Source organism: Mytilus edulis, chromosome 8, assembly GCF_963676685.1.
Source record: "Mytilus edulis chromosome 8, xbMytEdul2.2, whole genome shotgun sequence".
Classification (NCBI taxonomy): Eukaryota; Metazoa; Mollusca; class Bivalvia; order Mytilida; family Mytilidae; genus Mytilus; species Mytilus edulis.
Window position 1 is genome coordinate 29733472 of NC_092351.1, and position 18658 is coordinate 29752129.

The 18658-nt window shown below is 29.5% G+C and overlaps 1 protein-coding gene across 11 annotated transcripts in view; it reads left to right on the top strand.

The window, feature by feature from the left end:
* The window catches only part of LOC139485360 (rho GTPase-activating protein 26-like), a 60747-nt gene that overhangs the window by 11789 nt on the left and 30300 nt on the right, over positions 1-18658 (top strand). For 3 of the 11 annotated variants that reach the window (XM_071269786.1, XM_071269790.1, XM_071269797.1), the window contains exons 2-12: positions 1846-1941; positions 4193-4254; positions 5223-5291; positions 6106-6207; positions 7371-7481; positions 9069-9111; positions 10124-10185; positions 11497-11565; positions 12320-12340; positions 14931-14994; positions 15968-16018. In XM_071269786.1, the coding sequence (XP_071125887.1) occupies positions 1846-1941; positions 4193-4254; positions 5223-5291; positions 6106-6207; positions 7371-7481; positions 9069-9111; positions 10124-10185; positions 11497-11565; positions 12320-12340; positions 14931-14994; positions 15968-16018 (750 nt within the window). The remainder of the gene's footprint in view (positions 1-1845; positions 1942-4192; positions 4255-5222; positions 5292-6105; positions 6208-7370; positions 7482-9068; positions 9112-10123; positions 10186-11496; positions 11566-12319; positions 12341-14930; positions 14995-15967; positions 16019-18658) is intronic. The other 8 variants (XM_071269787.1, XM_071269791.1, XM_071269794.1 and 5 more) reach the window with 3 other exon arrangements.

An 18658-nucleotide genomic window follows, 5' to 3' on the forward strand; every position in this document is an offset into this window, starting at 1 on the left:
ACAATATAGCTTGTGGAATTAAAAAACCCCAACCAAGAACATATTTTAGTTGTACACACTAAGTGAATTTATGCCAATTGTGACCTCAGAAGAAGGGATTGTCAATTTCTATTCAATCCTTCCCTAGCTACCAACAATTCAGTATCATTAGCATTCTTAAATAATGTGAAAGCCCCTTTTAATTACATAAAACTGATTTCTATTAGTAGGATAGTGTTTATACCTGTACATAATAATGCTTTATAAAACAATGTTCACAAAAATATAATTGTGAACCTATTTGACTTTTAATGTTGCAAATTTATTTATATAAATGCACTTTAAAATGATGAAATTATTCATCATTTTGCAGACTTCATTAAGGTGTATATGTACTGTGTTTACTTCTGGTCTTTCAGTAGGTGTAGCCATTATGTATTATATTATACATAAACCTATATTTTTTTTAGCAGAATAATGAGTTTACAAGATGTGTAGGTATAAAGTACAAGTAGATGACTATATATATTTCATTGAATAATCAATTAGTATGATTGGTTTGGTAGGAAGTTAATATTAAAGTCATGTGAGATATACTTCCCTTTGTTTGTTTATACTCGGGAGATATAAGTAATTGAGTAGATGATGGTTAATATCAATATCTATGTCATTGACACACAAAAATATCATGTGGAAGTTATATAGAGCTTATTTTGTGATATGTGACTGATTATTAAGAAACAATGTCTTAATGTAGTTTGAATAATTTGAAAAAGGGGGAGGGTTGTAGGGTTGCATATACCTTGGTTGACATGACACACACAATGTTAAATGTGTAATCCTTCCATTTGGATAAATATACATGTACAGTACTTGCTATTTGTATCAAGTCTTCTAAGTTTGTAACATTTAAGACCCCTTAATTAAAACATGATAAAAAAGTCAGTTCCCAAAAATTGAAGGTGGAAAATTAGATGAAATGGTGTAAAAAAATTTAAATCAAATTAATGCTTTAAAAAAGGGGGGTATATTGTACCATTGGAGTACTTTTAAAGCATTGAATAGGTCAAATAAAGTCAGCCAACAGTACTGCCAAAATAAATAATGATCAGCATGATCAGACAAAACAGTTCTCATAAAACACGAGAAATTTATTAAAAAGTCTGGGGATGACCTCAGGTGCCCTAGAAGGGTCAGCAGTTCAATCTTTTGTATTGTTAAGATTTTCATGATGAAATGATATACTCAGGTAGTTTTTTTGGCAAACAATTTACATGTATTTTATTTTCATAATTTCCGACAACAATGCCACAGTTTACATGGTTTATAAACACAGAAATAAATTGTTTCTGATATTATTGTAAATTTTGTTTAAGATTCAAAATATTATTGCCACTATCACAATATGGACATCAATGATTATAATGATAATGTTACAAAGCAATTTAGTACTGTAACCAGATTATTATAGCTAGCGGTACTGATCACAGGATGATGCAAATTAAATATAATTTTATTAAGTTATAAAATGATTTGTATATGGTGTAACTGTTATTCTTAATCATCAGTGACTTACTGGTACTAAGTACTAGATTGCATATTACATTTACTGGGGATTAATGCTTTTTTCTTGGTCCTGAAACTCTGCTTTCAAGTCCCTATAGAAAGTTTATTGAATAATTGAATGTTTGTTTCCTATACATATATGTACATTGTATGTAAACTTCCATTAGGCATACATGTACATGTATGCATGTGTATAGTCATTATTGTCAATGTAAAACATGACCTTATAATTATTATTGCTATCAAACCTAAAATACACTTTGCTTGACAATTGTACACATTTTCTTTTTATATTTTCAGACTTAGGAAAAGCATGTAAAGGCTTTGCACAGAAATTAAAGGACTTTAAATTTGAATGTATAGGAGAAAAATTAACAGATGATGAAGCTAGAATTGGTAAGATATTTCAGACAGCTATGCTAATAGTAATCAGTAAATTTCTTGGTAAGAGTTTAAGTGCACTTTTTAATGATATTCAGGATATTGTGAAATTTCCAATTTGCGTCACACATTTTCTGGCCAATTAACAAGTTGAACAATTGACATGATATTTGGTTGTAAAATCTTGATATATACATATCTCTTATTTGTGAGATTTTTACCACATTTATTTCATGTATTTATTTCAAAACTGATGGTTAAATTTTAAAAGTGCTTTTAATGTGTTCTTTAAAGGTCACCTCTTCTAAGAGAAAACCTGTCTTGTCAGGCCTCTCTCTACTTTTCTTGCTATAGTAAAACTTATAATGCCTTTTAATATGAAATGAAAAATAATAATTGTGGCTGAAATTCTCAGGTTATATTTGCTAATAAATTTATGTATACATTACAAGTTATAAGAAAAAATAAATTTTACAACTTAAAAGTAAGAGATATTTTCTTTTCCTTTGATACAGTATCAAATATAACTACTGACATGTGACAATGAATCGTATATATTACAAACTAATTGTAAAAGGGAAGTTGAAAATCCTGTTTAAAAGTGAAATATAACAAGTGAGGGTCTATATACAGTTGGTTTCATTGCTTGAGTTTATTTAATGTTATATGACTTAAGGTAACACTGAAAAAAGATACACACTATAACATTAAATAAACTTAGAAGTGAAACCAAATAAAAGTGTAGAATATGTCTTAAACAGAACAAGAATGTATCCATAGTACATGGATGCCCCACTTGCACTATCATTTTCTATGTTTAGTGGACCGTAAAATTGGGGTAAAAACTCTAATTCGACATTAAAATTAGAAAGATGATATCATAGGGAACATGTGTACTAAGTTTTAAGTTGATAGAAATATTGGATAAAATAAGCAAATAGCTATAAATTAAATGTCATAATGTCATATACATCATGTAAATCAGTGGAAACAAGAATGTTTCCAAAGTACACTGATGCCCTACTCACACTATCATTTTATATGTTCAGTAGACTATGAAATTTGGGTCAAAACTCTAATTTGGAATTAAATGAGAAAGACCATACCATAGTGAGCATGTGTACTAAGTTGATTATAGACTCCAACTGCATCAAAAAATACCTTGAACGACAACTTAAACTTGAAGCAGGACAGACATATGAATTAAAAGGACGTCCAGACCTAAAAATAATGATGCCCCTCCACTGTCCTATGTACATTTTAGAGCATAAAAAAGGTGCATGTCTAATGTCTATTGCTTGTTTTCTCCTGGTACATTGAAGCTGCAGTCTAAGAATTTACTGGTTACTTGTCAGAGGTCACTCATTTTCAGTTAATACATTATATGATTTATTCCCAAAGCAATTAAACTGTTGTAAGGATTTGTAGAAATAGGATGTAATATTCCAACAAATATTTCCTGAAGATATGTAAGGCTATTGTAAAATTTTATGATCTTGACCCCCTTGCTTACACTTTAAAATAGTTCATTGAAGTATCAAGTTTCCTTTCAATTAAAGCACCTACATTTAAACAAACTTTATTTTAGTTTTGTCCTTTTCTTTGATGTTGTATGTGTCATATATACCTTTTTATGTAGAATATGTCATTTTAAAACTGTGGTTTTTTTTTCAGTTTTAAATTCAAATTCTGCATGCTTTTCCCTTGAGGGAAAGTCCAACACAATTGATGTTCATTTCAGTCAAAATGCCCATTGAATGAAAAATAATTTTTCTTGGACTGATGTCTGAAATACATAATACTCCTTTAGGAAGCTAGGGTCTAGGTCAAATCTAGGTTAGCTTTACCTTATTTTAATGCCTCATTAGATTGGCAAAAATTATTGACATCATAATTTCCAAAAAAAAACAACAACAGGAAAACTTTACAGCATCGTACCAACATTTTGTATGAAAGATATCTTATTGCCATGATGATGATCTTTAACTCAACTCTAATAATTCTACACCCTCTAGTGGCCTAAAGACTATGTAGCAATCTGAGATTAGTCAGAGGTCAGCAGAATGTAACAACTGACATTATTCGGGTTATATTTAACTTGAAATTTACAGGCATTGGATAGAAACGTTAGACAGGTTTGAATTAAACTAGAATTGACCCAAAAATTAATAAAAGTTTATATTACATTCAGTACTAAAGGCGAATATATGTTTTATAGAATACACGTGTACTCACTTTCAAAATTTGTAAAATTCTTTCTTTCCAGCTGGCTCACTCTCAGAGTTTGGTACACTGATAGCAAATGTTGAAGAGGAGCGGGAAAGAATGGTATTTATATATATCCTTACTATTAACAGTTGAGATTTCCAATACATTTTACATTTCATTAACGCTCTAAGGATAATCATGAATAGTATAGATATGAATTATCTTCAATAGTTTAATTTTTCGAGAAAGACAATTCATTTTCAGAAGTCAAATTAGCACTGAAGCTTAGAATAAGTTTAAACATATTTATTTATAGTGGATTGGGAAACAAGTTATTGCAACTTATATTAATCCCTTTCCACTTTGCTGGGGCGAGTTTTACTTTGTAGCAGCATTAGCCTGCTCTTTTTCTAATTCTACAAGGGTGTCTTTAACATGCAAGGGATATGGTTCTCTCTTAACACAGGTCAGCCTTTAATTGTTCCCTGTCGATGGACTATCATTGTTTCTTCAAGACCATACTCACAAACGGTGTTGAGGGAGAGCCGAAAATTAAGTCCCTGAAATTTTTCTCCCAGGGGATCGAACCAGCAACCTATGTGTTAGTAGTCCGATGCACTAACCACTACACCATGGCTCTCAATGTTGACATGAAATAGATTTTTTTTTTATATCTAATGTTTTTAAAATCTAAGAGAGATCTGTTAATGTTAGCAAAATGAATTCATTATTGGAGATTAGTTATATTAACTAAACTGTCACATGACAAGGAATATATTCACCTTGTGTCCACTTTTAATTTTTTAAGTAAACCATTGTAAACAGAGTAGAAATGAAGAAAAAATAGGAAAAACAAATTTGCATCAAATAATACAGAAATATAAATCTGATCATATTTAATACTGACAAATCTAAAAATCTATAATTTTTAACATGTTTAAGCTTAAATTATGATTGATATTGTACATGTTGTATGTTCAACCTGGTTAATAAAAACTATGTTTGTAAATTATTTTCTTGGCTCATCTCTGCCAGGTATTTGATGTCCTAATCACTTGATGAATAACAATTTCTATTTGTTTTTACAGTTGCAGCAAGCACAAGAACATTTTACTGCTTTAGAGGCATTTAGAAAACAACAAATTAACTCAATTAAGGTTTGTTGATTACAATAATTACATGATAAGGCCAAAACAAATATTTGTGTTTCCTGTCTCCCGTTACAAAAAAGGGGGCGGTGGACAGGTAAAATAATTTAAAAACTGCATTGAATATATTGGGAAATGTTTTGAATTTAACCACAAATATCTGAACTTTAAAGATGTCCATTAAATGAAAATTAATTTATGTATACGTAGGCAGGAAACAGAGATACACAATTTTTGGCCTAATTACAGTTAAAATATCTAGTTGTGTTCTGATATAAAAAGCACCAATAGGGTAAACAATGTTATGTTTTGCATAAAGTAAATAAAAACTATTGGTAATTGAGGTGCTAATTGAAGTATTTGATCAACTGCCAGCAAATTTCTTGTGGTGCATGCAAAGTTAATTAGTAAAAGAAAAAAAACTAAGTTTTTACGTAAGCATAATGATTTTCTTCCAAAAATAATGAAAACTGCATTGAATATATAATCTCATTTAGGACTTTGTAGGTAATGTTTTATATAATAGACTATGTTACATTATCAGAACATTATTTTTTGTTACAATTTTAATTCAACATAATTAAGATTCCCCAAAGATAGCAGACTGCAAAGATATGCATAAAAAATCATTATGAATTTAGAAAATTTTAATATTTGCATTTGTCAAATATTATTAGTGAACAAAAGCTACCTTTTTTCATTGTATATGACTACAAATAATACTTAGTATTAATTAAATATAAACATACAAAATTAAAACATGTGTTATATAAGTACTTTGGTCTAACACCTAAAGATCCTTTACATTGTTTTTCTTTTGCAGGATGAGAAAAGACAGTTTGATAAAAACACAGCAAAGATTTGTCAGTCATTAGAAAGATATCTGAACCTTAAAGCCAAAATGAATGATAACACATTGCAAGAGGTAAACTCAATGAAAACTCTAGATACAAGTCATCCAGAAATAATTCTTATCAAAATGTTTTGCTCAAACACGTGCATGTTCAGTAGCTTTTCGGTCAACTCACTATGTTGTTAATGTGTTCCTGTAAATAACAACTACTTTATAGTCTAAACATAGAATAAACAGATCTGTATGGACTTCAAGCAAATTATCCAAAAAGTAATGAATTTACAACTGTGAATTAGTCTGAAAATTGAAATCAGGCTGTTAGTTTTCTCGTTTGAATTTGTTTTACACTGTCATATCAGGGCCTTTTATAGCTGACTATAATGCAAGGGCTTTGCTCATTGTTGAAGGCCGTACAGTGACCTATAGCTGTTTATTTCTGTGTCATTTGGTCTCTTGTGGAGAGTTGTCTCATTGGCAATCATACCACATCTTCTTTTTTATAATTACAGACTGAAAATTACTTATTTCATATCAAAATTACCCTTTCAGAGATCAAAACAGGTTTACTACAGTTGTCATTTCAAGAAATTCATGTGTGAAGTAACTAAGACTATGGCATCCCTATGCTAACAACAGCATGTATCTGCTTACTTTAAAAAAATTCTTTGTGGACATGCTCTTTTTAACATGGTACTTCCCAAGTTAAAAGTTGTTGACAATGTGCTTTAACTAGAAGGAAACAAATTTGAGGTTATTAACATGTTTATATTTTTTTAGAAGCTTGTCTGGACTAGAAATTTGACATCTTTTAACTTTGCCCTGTGGTATTTAATATATTGATGATACCTTCAGGTGTATGTCATGTGATTTGTGAAAGTGTGTGCGTCAAGTGCATTATAAGTACATTTTAAAATCAAAATATCAAAATTTAGGTAGTTTAAGATGCAGCTCAGATAACTATTTTTTGTCTTTTTTTTGTGAGGGGGGGTGGGGGGGGGGGGGAGCTATGTGGGTGTCTTCAGATGTCTTCACAATTCTATGGTCTCATTATGCGCTCATACACCTTGATTGATCAGGTAAAACATCACAATTCTAAGTGCACTTTTATTATCCACCATGTCTCACCAAATTATGGAGGAACCTTGATATAGTTACACTTTGTTTATAAAATAGTGACAGATATTGTATAACTCCTGTTTAGTGAAGAGATGCATGATTATATTCTTTATTGACAGGCTGATGCACAGTTAGATTTAGAGATCCGTGGCTTCAGAGAAGCGTCCATGAAATATGTACTCAAGGTTCAAGAAGTACAGGAAAGAAAGAAATTTGATTTTATTGAAACAGTAAGTCACCAATATTTGTATGCCCCATTTTTATGCCCCATTTATGGGCAGTATGTTTTCTGGTCTGTGCGTCTGTTCATCCATCCGTCCGTCTGTCCCGCTTCAGGTTAAAGTTTTTGGTTGAGGTAGTTTTTGATGAAGTTGATATCGAATCAACTTGAAACTTAGTACACATGTTCCCTATGATATGAACCTTCCAATTTTAATGCCAAATTAGAGATTTTTCCCAATTTTTAGGGTCCACTGAACATAGAAAATGATAGTGCTGATGGGGCATCAGTGTACTGGAGGCATGTTCTTGTTATTATATGAAAATATATTAGAAGGTTACTACAAAATTTTTGGATGAAGAAAAGTTCTTCCAATTATCAAAAATTTTAAATTTAATTTCATTGCAATTAATCAAGTACTGTTCTTTCTTCAGCCTCTTGTTATTCCCAGTTATTGTAATTTATTGACTTTATTGTTTATTTGCTGTCAAGGAAAAGAAATATTAGATATATTTTTTTGTAAATAAACAATTTTTGAATTAAGGAAAGATTTCATGCATTCTATTTTATTTCCATTGCAATATTCATCCTAAAGATGATTGGAACATTCAGTTTGACAACAGGATAATTAGTCATAAAGCTAGCAGTATGAAAAATGTAAAACCTCGAATAAACATTTATATTCAATAACTTTTGTACTTTAAAATCAGAGTTCGCAAAATCTTTTTTCTACTGGTGGTCCTTGAAGGAAATGTACTGGTCCTTACTATTAATTCTATTGAAAAATACTAAAATTGTGTTAGTCCTACACAAAATTTTGGTCTTAAAATCCTGAGGACTGACACTTTTCGTGAACTCTGTTAAAATAATTATCCCTATTCAACAGATTCATTGCTTGGACAGAACTTGGAAATTGTTGTTTATGGTAAACAAAATATCTTAATGTAAAAATACTTTATTTTAGTTCCTTCATACATTCATCCTTTAGCTATATTTTAAAGATAGACAAGGACATTTTTGTCCAGGACTCAAATTAAAAAAGGATTGTAGATATACAGATATGTATGAATATTTTGGTGAGGGTAGATTGCAGTGTTAGGAAAGTAGACAGTTGGATAGCTTAAGCCTTACATTTAAAGGATAGATATGATATGCTAGAAACTTAAGTAAACGAGATTTCATGCAGATTTACTTTCAATTATTAGAAAGCCTTGTTTGAAATTTTATCATTTTCTATAATCAGTTGGCTGGGAACTTTGCCATTTCAGATTTTCAGATATGAAGACTATAAATTGTTTTCTTTTTCATACTGCAAAATGAAAATATTGTCTTGCCATTGGTTGAATTTTCATTGTTTAGGACAATGTTAGCCAATCACAACTTTTTATTGTATGCCTTTGAATATATATATTGGGCAGAATTCAATTCATTCTGAATTTGAAATTATTCATAAGAAGCAGTATATATATACATCTGCAACCAAGGTTTTTTAAATAACCAATGCTGTTTGGTGATACTATGTAACAAATATTATATCACTTTGTTTTTCTGTGTGACATGTTTCTTTTAAATTTAAATTTGTATTTGTTTTTTTCAGATATTAGCCTTTATGTACAGTTTATTTACATTTTACCACCAAGGTGAGTTTACATTAATCTGCATGTAAGTACAATGTACTACAAGGGAATACTGTTATTATATCCTCAATCTTATGACATAATTCGAAAATACAAAATAAAATATTACCATTTAGCAGTTGGTTGGATATTTTTCCACTCATAATGATAGTAAAGACATCTTTGAAACATTAAAGCTTTTTTTAAAAGTGTGCATTTTTGAAATTGTTACATAACCCAAATTTCATATAACAGTGTGTTTAAAAAATGTCACCAATTTACTAAAGAGTATCAAATGACTTCTAATTGGAAGAAAGACAACTCTGATTTTTTTTTTATTAATATCCAATGTATATTGTAATATCACTTCTGTGTTTTTTTTCTATCATGAGAATGAATAAAAAGTACATTTGGTAAGACATTTCAGTCTTAAATGTGAGCTAGTTATCTGAGGTCTCCAGTTAACTACCATGTCGAAATAAAACACATTCACCAAATCACATAAAATTGAAAGTGGTTTGAATTTATGAATGCTTTATTTACAGAGGGTACAATTTAACAAAGTTACTTTATAAACTTGGAAAACTATTCACTAAAAATAAATAATGGTGGGATAATAAATTCAAATCAAAGAATGAATCATCATATATTAATTTAGAAAAGAATACTCACCCTGACAAAGAATTGATGCTATACTTGACCATTTTATAGGGTAAAGCAACTGTTTTGCCATGTCTTCCAAACAAATTTTATAGGGTAAAGCAACTGTTTTGCCATCTACCATCAAGTATTGAAATGTAAAAAAACATGAGGTTGTTATCTTATTATTGGTACACATTGTTTACTTTGTATTATGACTTTTTGTCACTTGATTTATTTTTTTGTATGTATAATTAACACACCAATCGGAAATGCATGTGTTTTAAATTTGATATCACTAAAAACTGGATTTTTGAAAAGTTCCAGTTTGTTTAAACTAGACACTTCACTATATTTTCTACTAATGATAGGATGTGTGTTTGTATTGTCTTTGTAGGTTATGAATTTAACATAGAACTGAAAGACTACTCACAAAATCTACAAAAAACATTACAGAAGGTAAAGTATAGAAGGTGTACAAGTAGAAATGAGACTATGAAAATGCATTTTAAGAAGCATCTACAGTGATATTGTTTGCCTAAAATTAGTGGAGAATAAAGACTTTTTCCCCTGGAGAAGAATCCCTATTTGAAAAAAAATGGCTTAAAATTATTCCCAAAAAGACAACTTTTTTCACAAACAGTGCAGTCTCAGTAGTAATTGTGCATGAATACAAACTGAAAAACACTCATTTATACATTTTTCTTGCCTGAAATGACTATATGTGCAGATTTGAGGGTCTATTTATGTATCATCACTGACAAAAAGGGGTCTTATTTCAAAGCAGGGTTTGACTCGTGAAAGGGGGTCTGTAAATTGAAGTTTCAGTCAAATTCAGTGTATTCTAAATTTCCCAATTTGATAAAAATTACGCATATTTTCCCAATAAAAAAGGGTAGAGGTAGTTTTGAAAAAAGCCAACAATATCACTGATCTATAAACCACATATGAGCAAGCATGAATTAGATAAACGGTTATTTCCAGGATCTTATTTATAAGCTAATGATTCCTGGGCTTTAAAAGGTTACTCTGAATATTTGAGACTTGGATATTTTGGGTAAATGTCCATAAGAAAGCAACCAAAAAATTAAAAAAAATTAACAAAAACATCTATTGGTTAACACATTAGGGTTTATTTAGTATGTTAAGTTGTTAATTAATTATAGAAATAAGTCTAGCAGTTAGTTTAAAAGATCTACCATCAACACCTTACTAGATATAGCTTAGGGCAAAGATTGATGAGGTTCCTCACTGTAAACCAATGGAGATCATCATGTAAACCTCAATAAGACAACAATCAAACAACAGAAACCAAAATATATCTACGCTTGATATATATGATTAATGAAAAGGAATAGTTCTGTTGGTTGGATGTGAATTAAAAGAGGGCAAAGTACATGAAATAAAGCATGGTGCATGATATGATTTCATACAATTAGTATTGGCTAGATATGATGATAGTTACATTTGACATTGAACAGTTGGGCACTGATACTTTGCATTGATATGCTTTTAGACTTAAGCACACTAAAGTACAATATTTCACAGTAGTTCCTGCAGGTCATGCCTAGTTTATAACTATTGACAGTCTATGATTTGATCATTGGGTGAATAAAGTCACTGGCTCTGCTACAATATTGCTAGTAAAATTAGTATCGTCATTTAAATAAAAGTACAAAGCCAGTAAATAGTTCAGTTAAAACCATTGTCAATTTGTGTAAAAGTTGAAAACACAATACAATATGAAGTTTTTGAATCTTTTAATTTCAGACAAGAGACAGTTTTAACAGTCAGAAAGAGTATACAGAAAATTTGATGTTAAAAATGTTGGACAACAGGGTTGGTATTTGATAAAAAAAAAAAAAAAAAAAAAATTTACTGCACTGAAAAACATTATTTGGTAAAATTGATAAAAGATGGGTGATTTTATAAATTAGATAAAATTTGATAAAATATTTCTATGATATTTACGCTTTTTGAGTGCAAATGCACATAAACTGATAATAATCATGCAACAATTACTACATATTAAAAAATGAATGCTGCATTTCATATGGTAGAAGAAATGAAAAGGTTGCATCATTTCTTAAAATAGAAGTAGGAGCATTGATATTAACTGCACGACTCGCTTAAAGCATGTTATGTATAATTACAGGATTAATATCTAATGTTTCGGTAAATATTTTTCTTCACAAAATCAGTAGCTTTTGATATTGAAAATTTCTAACTTACAAAATTTAAAGAGGATTGACTTTTTTCTTACTTACTGAAATTAATGCTTTTTCAGTAGTGCTTATGTATAAGAAAGGTTAATCTGTTTGGATAAGAAAAATGTATAAGTCTTAATGTAAGAAATAAATAACATTTCAACTACTATGTTTTTGAAAACTAGAATTCAGAAAAATTGAAGAAATTAGATGTTCTAATGAATTTTGAAAATAAAGTAGGAATGCTTGGTTTTAATACCAGTAAGCATAGAAAAGCATGAAGATATCAAATAGAAATCTAATGCTTATATTAATGGAATCTTGAGGAATAGATTAGGAATATATTTTTAAAATCCTTACTAACACAATATTTGTTTTTCTGACAGTCTCAAGTTTACGAGGACGGGGTAACAATTACTGCTTTGCTTTTGTTTTCACTTAACACCATTTTGTATAACCAGATCAAACCTGTTTGTGCATTTGTTGTTGTGAGAAATATTTATTGTGTTTATTTGAAATTCATAAAAATTTTGTTTTTTCATTGTTTCTCATTTGGAATTTGTTCATGAAGTTACCTGACTCCAAAGGGCCAGTGTGACCCATTGCCATCACTCATCTCATGTCGTTCATCATATATAAAAAGCCAATATTTGGTTCATAAATGTTTAATGAACACTTTCAAATCATATATGGTTTTCAATGTTCTAGTTAACCAACATTTTACATTATGGCTTCATAGTCAATATTATGCCAGGTGAGCAATACATGCTTTTTGTTGCTTCTGGTTTTAAACTTATTATCATTTGGTGAATATTGGATTGTTTTTGTACTCGTGCAGAATATCTGATATTTATGAAATACTTAAGTTCATGTAAAGGTATGGTATTTTCAGAGTTAATTTTCAGTCATTTTCATATTTCAGTAAGATAATGGTTTTAGAAAATGTTTTTGTATGTTACCAATTACTATCATCTAAAGCATGTTTATTTCAAGTTTACTTTTCTGGCAAAGAATTCTATATCATATCAATATGTCTTATTCCTATTAATTACAGTGTGTTTAATGTTGACCTTCATAACTTTATTAAAAAAAACCATCTCTTCAGAAAGCTTTTTGACAGTTTTAGTTGAAATCATCATTTAAAAGAAAAATTACAACCCATTATCCCATGTTCTAACAATATTGAAAATGTATACTATAAATGAAAATCAGGAGAAAGGCTATAGTAATTATCAAACATTGAAATTCAGGTTTCATGTTAAAGTTCTCGTTAGAGGTCGAAAAAGATTTTGTAGGTTTGTTAAAATTAATTAAAATCTTGTTAAAGTATAGTTTCATTGCTTGTACTAATGCTTACATTTCTAAATCACTGTTCTTTTTGTCAAAAATAGTTCTGTTCCAAGTAAAAAACATTTTTCTTATGAAATTTATTGTATCTGGTCATTAATTTGTTTTGATCAGTACAACTTGAGCTCCAATATGGATTTTTGGTGCATGATTTTATTGTGTTAAACTTCAAAGTTTATGTGTTTTTATTCTTATTAAGTTATGGGTTGTAATTTTCTGTAACTAGATCATATTTTTATTCTATGAATTGTACATATCCTTTACGCATTTAAAAGTAATTTAAAGTTTTAAAATCTGGTTTGTTATCTGCAACAAAAGTAGAAATGGTTTGATTTTTTTAATAATATATTTTTTTAAATATTTACGATTCTGGTGATAAGGATTGTGAAGGTAGTTCAGCAAACATTAGTTCTGCTAGGTTTCAAACTCATGTAGAGGCTACAATGAAAAAAAATTAAAAGTTCATGTTTTAGAAATTGATAGTTGTGGATTTTGTTTTCTATGCTTTTACACTTGTTAATTTCTTGGGAAGGGTGTTGGTAGATAGTGGCAAATTGGGCAAATTGGGCAAATTGGGCAAATATTGGTGACTGAAATTTGCATGATCCACAGCTCACTTTTTTTCTTTCTTTAATATCCATCAAGTATTTATGCCAAAAAATGCATGCTCATATTAATTCCTTAAATTAAAGAAGAATACATTCTCACAGAAATGCACAACACACACAGCACATAAATGTTCAAAATCGTCTCACTAAATAAAATAGTAGTATAAACCTATCAGTCCAAACAAATCACACAAAAATTATTTAAAAAGGTTATATTGATATATAGAACAATAACTCCTTGTAATGTCACAAAAGATAGGCAACAAAGAACTGCACCAAATTTTCACATTTAGAAGACTAAGTTATTGTCCTTTAGGTATAAAACCATTAATTCATAGCCTCATTGCTTACCATGTAAAATTATGCAATTTCAAGCATTAATGGCTACTTTGTTTTAAGTTCAAATAAAGTGGCAGTTATTTCATGTCAATACTGTACCTGACTTGTGCTGAAAAAATCAACATACATTGTACCTTTAATTGCATATTAGAGCATACTGGTTCCCGGAAGTTTGATAGTACAAAAACAGGATCTTCTGATCTGAACAACAGACCAAATGTGCCCTCCTTTTAAAATTTCATATAAATTATGCTTCTTTATTATTCAAGTCAAACTTTTAACAAGGGTTCTACAGTGATCCTAAGTCCCAAAGCTTTAATTTGATACTAAAACAACCCAAATATTCCCACTATTGACCAAGATACAGCTATGCGGAGGAACTATTTTGATTAAAATATGTACTACTTTCTTCCCTACCGGGCCTAAATTAGTGGTTCTATACCTTTAAGGTTTAAACAAGCTTAATCAAATAGGATAAATATCATTTAAAGTTGAGTTTGTGCAACATAGAAAACAATGCTGCCCAGAACTTTTTTTCAACAATAAAAACATACATCAAATATTAATTCCTTGAAAATACTTCTGAAGAAGGATTTTCATAGGTATTGTTACCTAGTACATATTATATATTATTTTTCATCTTTTAAATTGTTGATTGTAGATGACTGAGAGTTATTTTTAACAGTGATATTATCTATTGTAGAAACCTATCACTCAAGCTAAAGGAGGATGTACTAGAGAAGGCTATCTATACCTCATGGAAAAAAGTAAGAAGTTTTACTTACTCAGAAAAAAACTTTTATCTGAACAAAAACAAACAAGAAGATAATTACTACAGAGAATTACCCATCAAAAAAGACACAGTTATTGTCAGATTTTGAAAGAAAACATGTTTCATAGGCCCACGCTCGTTTTTAGTAAGGTGACTCTATAATTTTGTCTTTCTATTTAAGATGCTGGAATTTTATAAAAAACAAGAATATTATTTTAAATGTAGACTTGAGTATTTTGGATCACATGCATTTAAAAAGATAAGTTCTCAACAGTATAGAAAAATTCTTGGGTAACATCCCCACTGATACAACTTTTTGAAGGATATAACATTAACTATGAAGGCCTTGTACTAATTGATTCATAAAGTTTCAGAAACACAAGTTTTATAAAAAAAAGTACACTACATACAGTTAAGTACAAAACTATTGCAGTCCTAGGGTTGAAGTCATAAAACTTTGCTCAGTGCTCGGAGCACAACAATCATGCTCGAAACATGAAATCCAGCATTTTGATTGGTTGATTTTTCAAGTACGAGTACAAAAGCTGACTGGAAAGTTTTATGACTACAAGTCCTGGTCTATCTGTATTAATGGTAGTACATATTGATAACTGAAAAAAAACCTACTTTTTTATGCATTCACTAGCAAGGCATTTTAAAATCTCCACTATAGGTGAATGTGAAGTACAGTGGAAATGTTAGTGAAATTCTAATGGGCCTGTTTAGTTTTTTTTTTTTAATTAAAGTATCTTCCCTGGGTACCATGTATGTTTAAATAGAACAGCCCTAACAGAAACCTAGAAGAAAAATTAGAGATAATGTGGGAAAAAACATAACAAATAAAAAACAATATGAAAAATAACAAATTAGAAGAACAACAAAATTTTCCAAGGCATCACATTTTACGCTACGGATGGTGAGGTTTCTTGAGAATTCTATTTCATTTGAAAGTTATGTTATTTGTATAGAGAATTACAGAGCATCAAAATGGATGCCTAAACAGGCAAAAGATTTGACAGGTATAGAAAGTAGAGGGTGGTCTTAGTGTTATATGTTGTCACAAATTTCATATTTAGTCTGTCACTGTTGCACTGTTGCAAAAGCATCTTCTTTATGGAAAAGGCAATTTTTGGGCTGGCTTACAATTCAACACTTTTTCTTAAATGAAAAAAAAATCTTATCTGAAACAACCAGACAGAATAAATATGAAAGAATATATTTTGTGCGTGAAAGTACCATGATAACACAACAGGAAAACATATTTAAGTACTAGTCTCTTTGTAAGATATAAAGTCAGTTCTACACTAATGTGTTCATTTTAATGGAATTTAAGTCAAATTTGGAAACTGACTAACTTTTTTCTTTTGTGAAATTTTTTTTTTAAGTTAAATTAAAAAAGTATCTTAAAATGTGTTTTTCAGGCATATGAAAAAGATAAATCTGTTACTTTTAATTGATATCTTAGGACTAGTTCTGAAGGAGATTAGAAGAAAGGAATATGTTTTTCCTGTTTATATCATAGCTGTTGTTTGAAATTAGAATGTAAAAATATAGCACTTTTACCACCCTCTAGTTTCCAAAGGCATTAACATTGACCTCATCATGTTTGACCAGAATAAAATCTTCATGCATTAAATGTAATATTGTATTGAGCATATATCAAAAGATGGTCCTTTACAACATACAAAAGAACATACATAGACAACTGCTGTAAAATTACAAAAGTCATGCTGATGTATCAGAAATCATATGCTTATACCATTATTTATAATGTTATCAACATGATTCAAACATTATCCAATACACATATATGTATGCTAAAAAACGACAAAACAAAATTGATATTGATCAAATGAGACAACAGTCATTTGAGGTCATATGAAACAGATTTCAGGAAATTATTGAACCAATGCACATACATGTATATATATACACATAACTAGGTCCTTTATGCATATTTTTTTACAATTGTTACGAATCTATATCTTATAATCTACAAAAATATATCGTTTTTTCCCTACTCATCAAGTTTTGTTTTTCATTGCCAAAGTTTTCCAAACTTGACCTTGATAACAATCATCACAAATTTGTTGAGCATGTGAAAAATAATTGAGATGATAGACATGCAACAGTTGATATTTGTGGTATTTAAAGCCTGTATTCAAACTTCAAAGAGATCAATAATTGTTTGTAGGATATTTTATATTTACAGGTCCACACAAGCCCTGAAATATGTCAGTAGCAACTTTGTTAGATCAGTAGATATTTGAAATATCTGTTGATTAAGATTTTTGAGAACTCTTTTAAAAAGTTTATGACCAGAAATTTTCAGTTTAGACTAATTATTGTGACAATTACTTAAATCTAAAATTAAGGATGTACTTAGGTGAGGTTTGGGAATTTGTGTCAAATGTTCGGACTCCTTGGTGTTTTTCCATACAATACAATGTAAAATATTTTGCCCCATAACAACCATTTATTTTTTTCATATAAGAATAAATAGCTCATGAAAGGTCATTTACCAAAATTTTAGAAGATTCTTGATTTTCTTTCTTTTATTTTGAGACCCTAATAATACCTATGCAAATATAAGATAAAAGTCTGAGTCAGCCTTTTCCCGCCATATTTTAAATCTCAAATATTTCAAAAAGGAGGTCCATGACCTATCAATATTTTTAGCTTAACTTTATCCTTAATTGATGCTCTACCAGCTTAGAGTATCAATTTAAATTTCTTAATTTCTTAATTTTTACCTAACCTCACCTAAGTACATCCTTAAAGAGATGTTGTATGATTTTCCTTGAGACAATAATGTAACCTAAAACAACGAATTAGGATGTAAATACCGACAGATCAATGAAAGTCCTCAATGATGAGCAAAAACCACAGCATATAAGAAACAAAAACTTTATTCAAATGTGGTATAGTTACAAATTACAAAAACAAGCTCTATAGAGCTTTTTACTGTATGATACAAACATGTACAAGAACATAAAAAGCATATGCTAGCGTGTAATTCTATATTTTTTTTACATTCATTCATTTGATGTTATTTCTCAGAAATGCATGGACTTCAAGTTGTAACAAAATTACCAGTCTTGTCTCTATAATAAGTTATGAAAGACAAACATTAAATGATTCAAATTTAAAAACTTGCAGGCTTATTAAGGGAACATTAAATTGAAAGAAAGACAATTATTGCAGATACAATCAATGACAACCAACGGTAAAGCAGTACATTAGAATAAACTCTACAATTTTTTTTAAAAAGGGTTGAGGTACACAATCGTCAAATATCACAAGAGCATCTTACACGATTACTAATTTCAAAATACTTGAGGTTACTGCAAGCTAGTTCAAAGCCAAATTTCAACTAATGAAAATAAATATTAAAACTCACATTAATTTCCATTAGTAGGATTAACAAATAAACAACTAAAAGCAGATTTTATATAACATTAAAAAGTCTGATTTTGTATGACACAACCGAGTACTAAGGCAATTACAAAGCACATGAATACACATAATTCATTTAGAATGCACCAAAGTATTTGAAGAAATGAGGAGAAAAACAAAAACACTGCTTATATGATATTACATTTAATGCATTATTAACTACATCATTGTTATTAAGTTGAATGAGATTATGTTTTAATTTT